The sequence below is a fragment of the Cebus imitator genome, unplaced genomic scaffold (assembly GCF_001604975.1).
Source record: "Cebus imitator isolate Cc_AM_T3 unplaced genomic scaffold, Cebus_imitator-1.0 Scaffold613, whole genome shotgun sequence".
Lineage (NCBI taxonomy): Eukaryota > Metazoa > Chordata > Mammalia > Primates > Cebidae > Cebus > Cebus imitator.
Window position 1 is genome coordinate 925,096 of NW_016107928.1, and position 12,925 is coordinate 938,020.

At 39.2% G+C, this 12,925-nt stretch overlaps 1 protein-coding gene across 1 annotated transcript in view; it reads left to right on the plus strand.

Annotated features, from left to right (window-relative positions):
• Positions 1 to 11,082, plus strand: part of MED14 (mediator complex subunit 14) — an 86,921-nt gene extending 75,839 nt beyond the window's left edge. Inside the window, exons 28-30 of the mRNA XM_017516981.2 lie at positions 5,569 to 5,694; positions 6,078 to 6,270; positions 8,758 to 11,082. Coding sequence (XP_017372470.1) covers positions 5,569 to 5,694; positions 6,078 to 6,270; positions 8,758 to 8,831 — 393 coding nt within the window. The 3' untranslated portion in view covers positions 8,832 to 11,082. The remainder of the gene's footprint in view (positions 1 to 5,568; positions 5,695 to 6,077; positions 6,271 to 8,757) is intronic.
• Positions 11,083 to 12,925: the final 1,843 nt, after the last annotated feature.

A 12,925-nucleotide genomic window follows, 5' to 3' on the forward strand; every position in this document is an offset into this window, starting at 1 on the left:
GGAGTCTTGATCTGTTGCCTATGCTGGAGTGCAATGACGCGATCTCAGCTCACTGCAACCTCCACCTCCCGGATTCAAGCGATTCTCCTGCCTCAGCCTCCCAAATAGCTGGGACTACAGGCGCATGCCACCATGCCCAGCTAGTTTTTTCTATCTTTAGTAGAGACAGGGTTTCACTGTGTTAGCCAGGATGGTCTCGATCTCCTGACCTTGTTATCCACCCACCTCAGCCTCCCAAAGTGCTGGGATTACAGGCATAACCATCGCGCCTGGCCTTAAATTTTTAATTTTTAACTTAAATTTTACTTATCTTTGAATAGGTAACACAATTCTGTTGTATCTTTTGAATTTAAAACAAGATAATATAGTGAGAAATTTCTCATCAGTTCCTGTCTAGCTAACCCTGTTCCCTCCATCCCTGTCCAACTGTCTTCTGGCCAACCAGAGTTGCTATGGCTTGCCTCTCCTTCCAGAGATGGTCTATTCATAACAGCAAATTGTAAGGCACGTTGGGAGCCAGATGTAAGGCTGAGTGCCCCACAGGGTCGTGGGGTGAGCCTTATGCTGCGCTGAGGCGCAGGATCCGAGAAATAAAGAGACAGGACACAGAAACACAAATAAAATGCAGCTGGGCTCGGGAGGCCACGCCACCTATAAGTAGAGTCAGGCAAGGCCAGCGAGGCTGGCGAAGCGAGGCTGGGGAGGCCCCGAATGTCCAGAAGCATGAGTATTTATTGTGTGTAGGTTAGGGGGCAGGGCAGTGAGTGAAATCATCTTTAAAGGATAGTGATAGGGTCGTGAGCAATAAAACATAGGGTCCACCCCCATTAGGTCACTAGACCAGGAGGTGGACAGTGTGCAGCAAGGGGCCCGTTCCCACGAAGGCAAGGACTCCGTTCCCACGAAGGCAAGGGCCATGTGCAGTAAGGGGTCCACCCCCATTAGGTCACCGAGGCTTGAAGGTGGGCCGTGCAAAGTGAAGAGGGTGCAGTGTGCGATACTTCTATCTATGGGAAACTACTTCTAAGAAGATTTATAGGAGGATGCTGTAAGTCACATAGCAGTGACAGAGCTGTCAAGGTTACCGCCACCTTCTGGCAGCTTCCAATGGATTCGTTTCAAGCAGCACAGTAACAAGAGCTGATAAAGTTCACAGTCACCAAGGTGGATTGCCATTCTGAGGGCAGCCTTCCACAAGAATTGGAGCAAGGTCCTACAACTCCTTTATCAGGAGGAGTGGCTCTCACCCCAAGCCTGCCATACAGCGGGTATCTTTACGATACTGAATGCTGCTGCCTGGGCCATGGATTCTTGTCCTGGTATAACTGTTTTTCCCTTAATTCATGCTCTGCACTGTATCTGCTCAAGGCATTTCTCCGATTATAAGCTGCTTATCTTTAATTAATGCTCTATACTGTGTCCACTCTAGGCATTCCTCTGATTATGAACTAAGATATAATTATAGGTATATATGTAGGGAAATATTCTTCAGTCACTCATACTATCAACTATTATATGATTATAGATAGAGGATTATATAAAGGGAGACTTCAAGCCCTATTTCTATAAACTAATATATGATTATGTAAAGGATTATATAAAAGGAAATAGCTGAGTAGTAACACTATAAAGTGAGATATTCCTCAAGCCCTAACTGTGCCAGGGTTCTGCTTAGCTCTCATTCCTCGGTGCCTATATGGGGGGTTACCCATAGCAAATAACATTGTCATAAACTTTTGATTGATTGAGACAGAGTCTCACTCCGACGCCCAGGCTGGAGTGCAGTGATACGATCTTGGCTCACTGCAGCCTCGACCTTCGGTGCTCAGGTGATTCTTCCACCTCAGCCTCCTGAGTAGCTGGGACTTGCAGGTACACGTCACCATGCCTGGCTAATTTTTCCTATTTTTTTTTTCTTTCTGTAGAGATGGGGTTTCGCCATGTTGCTGAGGCTGGTCTCAGACTTCCGGGCTCAAGTGATCCACCCACCTTGGCCTCCTAAAGTGCTGGGATTACAGGCATGAGCCACTGTGCCCGGCCTTCTCATAAATATTTTAAATGAAATGGTACCATTTACACATCCTGTTTTGTACTTTTTTTCCATTTTTATTATGAGATGGTTCATGTATATAACACATAATTAAAAAAAAATCTGGCTCTCTACCTTTAATGGTCCTAGACTTTGTGTCCTGAATTGCTATTAAAACTGAAGTGCAGGCCAGGTGCACAATTCAATACATAACAGCATTTTAAAAGATGCCTTTTGGCTGGGCATGGTAGCTCATGCCTGTAATCCCAGTACTTTGGGAGGCCAAGGCAGGCAGATCACCTGAGGTCGGGAGTTCAAGACCAGCCTGGCTAACATGGTCTTGAACCATCTCTACTAAAAATACAAAAAATTAGCCAGGTGTGGTAACAGGCAACTGTAATCCCAGTTACTTGGGAGGTTGAGGCAGAAAAATCACCCCACTGCACTTCAGCTTGGGTAACAGAGTGAGACTGTCTCAAAAAAAAAAAAAAAAAAAAAAAAAAAGGCTGGGCACGGTGGCTCATGCCTGTAATCCTAGCACTTTGGGAGGCCGAGGCGGGCAGATTGCCTGAGCTCAGGAGTTCCAGACCAGCTTGGACAATATGGTGAAACCCCTTCTCTACTAAAAATACAAAAAAATTAGCCAGGTGTGGTGGTGCATGCCTCTAGTCCCAGCTACTTGGGAGGCTGAGGCAGGAATTGCTTGAACCCAGGAGGGAGAGGTTGCAGTGAGCTGAGATCGTGCCACTGCACTCCAACTTGGCTGACAGAGTGAGATTCCGTCTCCAAAAAAATCAGTCAATCTATCAATCTGAAGTGCAAAGTGACAGCAGGATGCTCCATGGGCAGCAGCTGCCTTCAGTGCACTGAATATCTGTTTTTGGTTTGTTTTTGGCCCTTTGGAGATTTCCCTTAGTTTCTGCATAGCGCAATCTGCATTTGTATTTGTTTTCTAGGGCTGCTACAACAAATTACCGCAAGCTGAGTGGCTTAAAATAAGAGGAATGTATTCTCTCACAGTTCTGGAGGCCAGAAATCCTAAATCAAGGGGTCAGCAGGGCCATGCCCTCTAAAGATTGTAGGGGTGGATCTATTCCATGCGTTTCTCTTAGCTTCAGTGGTTCCAGTGAACTTTGGTATTCCTTACCTATAGACTCATCACTGCAACCTCTGCCTCTGTCATCACATGGTGTTCTCTCCGTATGTATCTCTGGCTGTCTATTCTCTTCTTATAAAAGGACAGCAGTCATATTGGATTAGGGACCATTCTGATGACCTCATCTTAATTTGATTGCATCTGCAAAGACCTGGTTTTCAGATAAGATCATATTCATGGGTGCTGGGGGTTAGGACTTATGTCTTTTTCAGGTGCATAATTCATTCAATCTATAACAGCATTTAAAAAGATGCCTTTTGGCTGGATGTGGTAGCTCATGCCTGTAATCCCAGTACTTTGGGAGGCCAAAGCAGGCCTGAGGTCAGGAGTTCAAGACCAGCCTGGCCAACATGGTGAAACTCCATCTCTTCTAAAAATACAAAAAATTAGCCAGGCATGGTGACAGGCACCTATAATCCCAGCTACTCGGGAGGCTGAGTCAGGAGAATCACTTGAACCTGGGAGGCAGAGGTTGCAGTGAGCCGAGATCACACCATTGCACTCCAGCATGGGTGACAGAGCAAGACTCTGTCTCAAAAAATAAAAAATAAAAAAATGGCTTTCCGTCCTCAGTACTTTTCGTGTTTGTGGTGAAAGTGATTTCCAGGATATCTAGCCTGGCATATTGCTTGAAATGGAGGAGCAACTTGCTTTATTCACTGAACAAATCTTGGAGATCTTTCCATATCAGTATATAAAGGATGTCTTTGTTTTGTTTAGTTTAGTTTAACAAAACTTAGTATTTCATTAGATGAATGTATTAAAATTGCTAAGTAGTCCCCATTTGATGGCCATTTTGGTTTCTTCTGATATTTTGCTGTTAGAAACAGTGCCACAATAAAGAGCCTTTTAATGGATGTGCCAGTATACCTGTAGTATTGCTGGGTCGAAGGATATATATATATAGTTTTAATTTTGGTAGATTTTGCCAAATTGTTCTCCATAGAGGTTATGCCAGTTTATATTCCCACCAGCAATGAGAGTACTGGCTGTTTCCCACATCTTTGTTAACAGTTTTATTAGTCTTTAAAAGACTTTGGGTCTTTCTGGTTTATAGGATTTTTAGGTCTTTTGATTTGTAGGAATTTGGTATATACATTAGGGAAGTTAGTCCCTTGGGATATTCATTGTACATATTTTTTCCTAGTTTGTCATTTGTGCTTTGACTTGACTTTTGGTAGGTTTAGCTATGTAAAATTTTCTTTTAAATAAATAATGAAATGTATCAATATTGGTTTTTAAGTTTTCCTGGATTGTTAGACCTTCTCACTCCTAGATTTTGAAATAATCCTCCCAAAGTTTTTTTTTCTAATACTGATATGGATTCATTTTTTCAATTATTTAAATTTTTGATCTATTTTTATTTATTTTGAGACAGGGTCTCATTTTGTTCTGGTGTCAAATGTGAGGAGGTATGGATCCAACTTTTTCAGATGCCCATTTATCAAATAATCTATCTTCTCTGAATAGGAGATTTTGAATTCTTTCCTGTGAAAGTATGCAATTATATAGATGGAATCCAGATGGCAGCTGATATGTTTTTCAATCTTACAGTGGTCTTTTCATTTTAATGTTTCTAGTGTTGATTTGAGTAACTTCAGTTACCTTACTCCTTTTTCTAGTTAGCGTTTTACTATAAATATTGGGGCAACAGTGTTCTTTTGCTAATAGTCTCAATATTTGGCCTCTGATCTAAGAGGCTGTAGGAAACATTATTTATGTCAAAAAGAAATCTATTTGAATTTTTAAAGGTGTAAATATTTTTGTGGCTAAAAAAGCATCAGTGGATATAATTTAAAAATCTTTCACACAGTTTGACTAGTTTGTTTAGGGAAAGAGTTGGAAACAGAACTGCAAAGTCTAGATTGGCACAGTTAAGAAGGACATTGAATGCTAGGTGTTGGTCCTTAGTTGTGGGTGGGGGGGGAACAGCATGTGTCACTAAATGGCACTGAACATTTGTGAGCTTGAGTAGAACCATGTTGTAGGACTTATGTCTGATGGTGGTATAGGAAGAGGCAGCCACTGGAAAGAGCTGTTAGGGGAGCACAGGAGAAGTAACAAAGCCCTGCATATGGTGGCCTCAATGAATATAGAGAGGAGGAAATAGATGTCAGAGACATTGCAGAAGCCAAATCCATAGGCCTTAGGAATAAACGAAGTGGGAGGGAAGCAAGGGGAAAATCCTACATAAATCCACAGTTGATTTTTCAGTTATCAACTTCTTGTATATATTTGTTTTGAAAAAGTGCAGGTTATCAACTTTTATGTTCTGTTAATAATTGGATATAAAATAAAATTCTAACCTCTCAGACTCCCATACTAGAATATGATTTTAAATGTTTATATGCCTTTCTCTTGATTTCCGCCCCCCACAAAACAGTTCCCTGACCAGGCAACACAGCTAAAATGGAATGTTCAGTTTTGCCTGACCATCCCTCCCAGTGCACCGCCGATTGCACCTCCTGGGACACCCGCTGTGGTGCTGAAATCCAAAATGTTATTTTTTGTAAGTATACCACCCAGCATTTGTGCATGTACAGAGCTTCTGAGGAAAAAGCCACATGAGGATAATAGAGCAACTTTTGGATAACTGTATAAATTATCTCTTGCTGCCAAATAGAGGCCAGGATTCCTTAATTGTTAGCATAGATGTCATGGGATCCTGGTTCCTTTAGTAATAAACAGAAATATATTGAACTAGGTAATTGTGTGGCACAGTTGCATCTTAACCATAACATTCAGTTGTTTGTCACTTTTCTTGTCATGTGTAATTTTCTTTTGCTTGCTTATCTTAATCTGAAAGTATAGTAAATGAATAGTACCTTTGATACATTTAGACAGATGCTTTATGATGTTTTTATTCTCTTTGTGTGTGTTGTGTGTATACAGCTTCAACTAACTCAGAAAACATCGGTCCCTCCCCAAGAACCTGTTAGTATTATAGTTCCAATCATTTATGACATGGCTTCAGGTACAACCCAGCAGGCAGACATTCCCAGACAGCAGAACTCTTCTGTTGCTGCTCCCATGATGGTCAGCAACATTCTGAAGAGGTTTGCAGAGATGAATCCTCCACGACAAGGTACATGACCAGTAGACAATATTTTATTGCATATATGTTGTAAAAGTTCTTTTGAGAGACCCCCCTTTCTCCTCTTCTCTTCTCCTTCCTTACCTACTCCACCACCCAGTCCTAGTAGTAGAGCTCTGGTTGCCGTGGCCCTCTTAATGTCTGCCTGTCGCTTTCTTCCTTTCTCACTGGCTTTCAGTTTTGTCCATTTCTCTGCTGCCTGGACTTTATTTTTGTTAGTGATTTACTATTGGGACTGACCCAGTTGCTAATGCCAGAAGCTTGTATTTATAGCACACATTGCCACAAAGCCCTAGGTTAGGATGATAGAATTTTCCATGGCTGTGAATTCCTGCCCTGCCATCAATACCTGCCACTCTGTACATCACAAAGTTGAAATGCATGTTGGTTTCTCATATTTCATGCTTCAATCATGAATAGAATAATACCATTAAAAGTTCTGTATCTTCTAAATGTTTTGTGAAGAATAAAAGCTGATACAAATGGCATCACTGCTTTTTTGGGCTTCTTATAAAAGTGTCAGGTGGGTGCAAGTGGACCTTTTCACCATGTGCACAATGAAGCTCTCAAACTGAACATTTCCGAGGAAATCAGAATGTTTCTAGAAAGATAAACAAGGTCCCTGCTATAATGGAGTAGCCTACACTTAACATGTAACTCCTGGCAGTGCTAAATTTGGGGTTACAAAATACAAAGCTCAGCAAAGAGAACTTTTCTTCCATTTTGCTCATTTCTAATATTAAGGAAATTTAAATTTAAAATTTGCTGATTTCTAATATTAAGGAAGTTCTCTGTATCTCTCTGTTTAGAACAGTTAAATAACAATTATGTTTTTAAATGAGGGAAAGTTGTTCTCTGAAACATTTTTAAGTACTACAGTGTCCAAAGTTTTCTAAACTAGGACTCAGAAGGGAAGTGATATGTTTAGCTGTTTGTTTCCCCACATTGGATAGGTAGGCAAGTTCTCACTTTAGTGTATAAGGAATACACTGGGCACACTGGGCAGTAGAGAAGGGTGTGCTGCTTTTGTTGTAATATTTCTACTTCTTAAAATTTTCTGCTTTCATCCTTTGACTTCTCTCTTCTTTCAGCTAAAAATAGATCCTCAAGAATCAAAGTTTAAAGCTATCAGAATTCTCAAAGTAACAGTCCAGTAGAACCTTGATAATAAACACCATTCCTTCACAAGCAGATGGCTATCATTATCTTATGTGTTTTTATGTATTATGTCTTGTGGAATTTAAAAGAAAAATGTTTTGATCCTATTGGGATCAAGCAAGTTTTCCTGCCTATCAATAATGAAAATATGTTTTTTAAAAAACAGTATCACTTCTCCTTTTAAGAAATTGTTGAGATATTTTGGAAGTGTTTTCCTTTTTTTCCACCCCTTGGACTGGGCAGACCTTTGGATTTCCTTTTCTTTCTGTACCTTCTCAAGTGCACAGGATCACTGCACACCCTGCCCTTTGCTGAAAGGCCATGGTTCATATGAGGTCTTCAGTTCTCCCACTTCCAGCCATTGTATACAGTGTTTAGACCATGCTCTAGAGGAAGGGATCCAGCTTTTGGTTTATAATATTTAAATACCTGTAATATTTACAAGAAGCAGAGTATTTGGTTTATTTGAGCAAAGGGGAAGTTGAGAGGATGAATCGCCAGCACCTTCCCCACCCACAAATCGTGTTTTTGGATTGTTGGTGCACCAGACTTCAGTCTCCCACCCCACCTCCTACACCCATCACTTCTCTTCTGGTGAAGTGCTTTTAAGAAAAATTATTTTTGTATTTAATTAATATGTTGAACTCTGGAAGTTGACCATTTCCTTGAATTTTGAGAGAAAACTCCAATAGATGTCCGAGACTTGCACTGTCCAATATAACTGCCACTAGCCAGCATGTGGCTACTTAAATTTAATTAAAATTAAATAAAGCTTTAAAGTAAGTTCCTCAGTCACACTAGCTATATTACAAGTTCTTGGTAGCCATAGCACACTTATACAACGTTTCCATCATTACAAAAAGTTCTATTGGACAGCGGCTGTCATAGACATTTTTATCTAGGTTTTAATGCAACGTTTGAAAGATACCACCAAAGTTGTAACTAATGCATAAATATAAACTAGATATTTTCATAAGATCCCAAATGCCCATAAGCACTCAATAGCCTTAAAGCCCAACTTCAAAGGCTTATCTGATGTTACAGTGTTTCTAAACAGGAACTCTAGGCTTATCTTCCTAAATTCAAACCTAACTGGGACTTGCTCCAAGTTTCCTCCTGAGAAAAAAAAACCCAAACCAAATATAATCTGATACTTAACACCACAGCTTAATCCCCAATAATCTGGGCAGTTAAAATTCTTTTATTTTGATAGTTCGAGTTCTTACTAATTTTAGATTTAATTACCCCTTCCCCCACCGGTGTGTTAACATCATCTTTCCTGTATTGCGAATAGCTAATGACCATTTTTCTCTGTTGCAGGTGAATGCACAATATTTGCAGCTGTTCGTGATTTAATGGCTAATCTTACACTGCCCCCTGGTGGGCGTCCATAGACACTATTGTTTTTAAACCAGGAAGGCTGACAGATGAGACAAAACAACAAAAATAAATCTGAATTCAGCCCTCAGTTTAAAAAAGGAAAAGGACTTTTTTTTTAAAGAGCTAAATATTCTAAACTGGCAAAAATTTTCAGGGTGCACTTCTTTCATCAAAATGATCATCAATCTTTTGTATAATGAACTTGTATAGTGTGTTTAAATGGGACACATTTCAAAGTAGGAAATAAATCGGTGTCCGTTTGCCAGTAATAGATTTAATATTCTGTTTTATACTATAAAGTTATGAAATGCCAAACTTGTTTATTTAATTGTTTTCTTATGTTTTGGGTGTAATAGTCCTTTTTTTGGTTTTTGTTTTGTTTTTTAAGGCAGGTCTGTCATTTTTGAATACTGTAAAACTGTGATAAACTTTATATTGAAGTTGTATTTTAATATGACCGCTTTGAATCCTCACATGAAGTGTTCTGGGAGTTGTTATAAACACACCCCAGGGAAGCAATATTTAATAAAACTAGGTAAAAAACAAAACAAAACAGTGACACTCACTTGTGTGTATATAAACTCTAGAGACAGCTTAGGCCCTCCCTTCATCTTTAACCTGGTGAATGGAGCCAGTAATTAATTTCTAATAATACATGTCTGAAATTTGACCAAAAACATCTTCTTTATGTCAAGGTTAATTTATTTTCTTCAGACATTCCTAACTTGACTAGTGGTTAACATTTAGCACCTCAGTTGTCTTTCAGTACATAGGATTTGGTGAAAAATAAGGAACTTAGTCTTTGAGAAGGAAAGTATGTGGTTCATATTGATATAGGATCCCATATGCAATCATTCTCATCTGAAGAGGATGTGGGAACTTTTCTGTCAGGCAAATTTAGTTTACAGAATACTTCTGCATACAACATTAATTAGGAAACAAAGAAGTTTAATGCTGTACTCCTGCATGAAGTTTCTGTGAGCTTTCTTTATCTTACTTCTCCTCCTTGCCTTCCCCACCAAAATTGGGATTTTTCTAAACAATCTCAATTTAATTCATTGTCAACAAAATGATAGAATGTTTTGCTTGGAAGAAACCTGGTCCATTCTCCTCATTTTGAAGAATCCAGGATTCTGGGCCTGTCCAGTGTCAAATGGAGTTTTTGGTACTGATACATCTCTGCAGAGCTTCTTTGGAGCACTGTGCTGTCTTCCTAGTCAGTCAGGGACTTTTTTAAGCTTCAAAGAACATGATCTGATGCAAAGGTCTTTTACCAACTTCATGTTATTTAGGAAAGTTTTTTAAATGATACCGTGCTGAGTTATCTGGTCACTGTAATACTGTTTCTCCATTAAAATGTATATGCTTTGTCTAATTCCACTTTAAGATGATTTAATTGAGCTTCTATAACTATCAGCTACCAAATTCTAGTTTCAAGCATCTGACTGCAACTGTATCATATCTGTTCTCAACTTTGCTTGGTTCTCCACTCATTTTCAATCAGAGTTGAGGCCTTCTTTGCCTTTCTTCTTTGTCTTGTTTCTGCCTTCATCTCCCACTTCTCACCCAACTCTGCCACTGTTCGGGAGCAGTTGACTAAACTTTTATCCTTCCTTTAACTTAACCTTTTTATCCTTCTGTGTTTAGTTCTTAACAGTGTAATCACATCAGTTTGGCAATCTAAGATGTCTTTATCAAGGGTCAGCCCTTTTCTATTTGGAGCTGAATCTTTTCTTTCATGTAGAAATCTACATGTATATATAAGAAATGTATTTTTATCTGCAGGATAATATTGTTTCAAATAATTTTATTAAGAGTTAACTTTTTAGGTATTTTCCATTTTAATGTGGTTTTGAAATGTTAATTGCATTTTTACACATGATGCATTCAATGGACTCTCTTTTTTCCTAATTATAACTCATCTCTGAATGCATTGTGTCAATCAAGAGGAAGATAGGATTCAGTGAACGGAATTTGCTTTTGATGCTTACTAAGAGTAAACTCATGAATTTGAATTTTTATATTATGCTTGGTACTTGGAATTGATATATACCTTATTAAAGCTTGAAAACATTTAGCATTTGAATAGTAAGTTTCATCACAATTCATGTCTTTTGCCTCTTTTGTTACGCAGGTTCAATCAAAGGGACTGGATGCCCATAGTGATTTTCTCTAATAATTGGGTTGGGACTTAACTTTAAGGTGTTTTCAATGTGATTTTAGTATTTACAGAAATAAATAAACTTTATACAAAGTTTCAGAGAACTACCAACTCTCTCTAGTTAATTTTCATGAAGACGTTTTCGTTAATAGTCTGGTTTAGTATTAATTTAACCTTGAAATAAGAAATTGGTCCTGATTTGCCACCTTCATTTTTCCATCTGCTGAAATGCCATTTCAGAATGTATAAAAGTACTGGAATTAGAAGAAAAGTGGGAGCTTCAACAGAACATGTCAAGTTAATAACAGGAGCCACACCTTATGTTTGAAAATTAACTGAGTGAGCTAAGTGCAAGCATAAGCTAAAATATTTGAATTTAAGAACCACTAATAACTATGTTCTAATTAACACAGTATCTGTTCAGCCAAAGGATGCTTGACAGCCATTCTTTGGACTGTGGTTAATTTGATGAAACTTCAAGAAGTTATAACTTTGCTACTCTGGATTCTGATCCAATTTCAGTTAAAAAAGCTGTTCCTTTCATAGTTTTTCCCCCCAAAAGAAATGCCTATTGCATTTTACCGTAATATTTATCTATCATCCAAGTGTTCTTGATATAAAATCAGTATACAGAAAATTTTAAGAGAACTTACATTCAAGGGACACAGGGAAAATGTTAACATGTATTTCATTGTTTCTTGTGGAATTTTTTTCATTTGGTTTGAGAATGGACAGTGTGTCTAAGGATGTGATTTGAATTTACTTAGGATGGATTTAGCATTGAGATTATTAAAACAGAATTAGCAGAGGGCAGCCAGCACTGTGCTGCACAACGCCAGGAGGTGCGCCATGATACGCTCACAATTTTCTGTAAGTTGCCTCCACTTCCAAGTGGCCAGTGATTTGTTAAAATACCTTGTCCAGAAATATAACTGAATGATGAAAGGGCACATTTAGGTCGATATAAAATAATAGCAAGTATTTACTGAGAGCTATGTGCTAGACATTTTCTTAGTATTTCAATGTGTATTTAATCCTCACAACAACCCAATGAGGTAGGTTATTAATATCCTCCTCTTGAAAATGAGTAAATGGAGGCCCAGAGAAATGTAATTTGCCTGAGATCAAATTAAGGTTGTTAAGATCAAACTGCTAAGAAGGGGCAGTTTGACTGAGCTAGTGCTCCTAAACACTGGGCATTTTTTGCTGTGAACCACAGTCAGGGGAAGGTTTAACGTTTAGACTCTTTCCTCAGAGGCTTTTAACTACACATAATTTTGACATGTTTTCCAAGCTCAGAAAGCTCACTAAAAACAACTAAAACTGACCTGACTTGTCACCTGGAGTTGACAATCCAATGCCTTCTGACCTTTGTGGCACTTCTTTGGAACTTAGACTTCCATGTGCAAGGAGTACTAATTATCATATAACCAAAATTACTAGATAATTATCGTCTGACCTTTGCTGGGTGCTTCAGGATGCCCTTATCCAAGCTCAGGTGTGCAACCCTCTAGAATCCAAGTGATGTCTTGCCCTAAACAGGCAAACGCCCCCTTCTAGGTGATCCAGTGGCTGGGGATTTTGAGCTTGGGGTCAGCTTGGCACCCGCAGGCAGCCCGCAGTCACGTTTCACTAATACCGCAATTTGCTACAGCTGGTGTGTGGGCTTAGGAACCAGTAACTATAGAATTGTATAATGCAAAGAACATACGCGGTTAAAGCAATGTTCCCTGAGCACCTTGTACATCTGTGCAATTAAAAAAATGTGCCCGTACATTGGGAGAGGAAAGTCAAATCGGATGCTGGCAGGATCTCAGTCTAGGGGACAAAGACGGCCTAAGGGTTTCAGAGTGGCTGCTTCACAAGCACCAACGTTTAGACATCAGACGTCACCTGAGTAGGGTGGAGCCGACGTGACCCGGATGTCAAGACGCCCCGCCCCGGGGT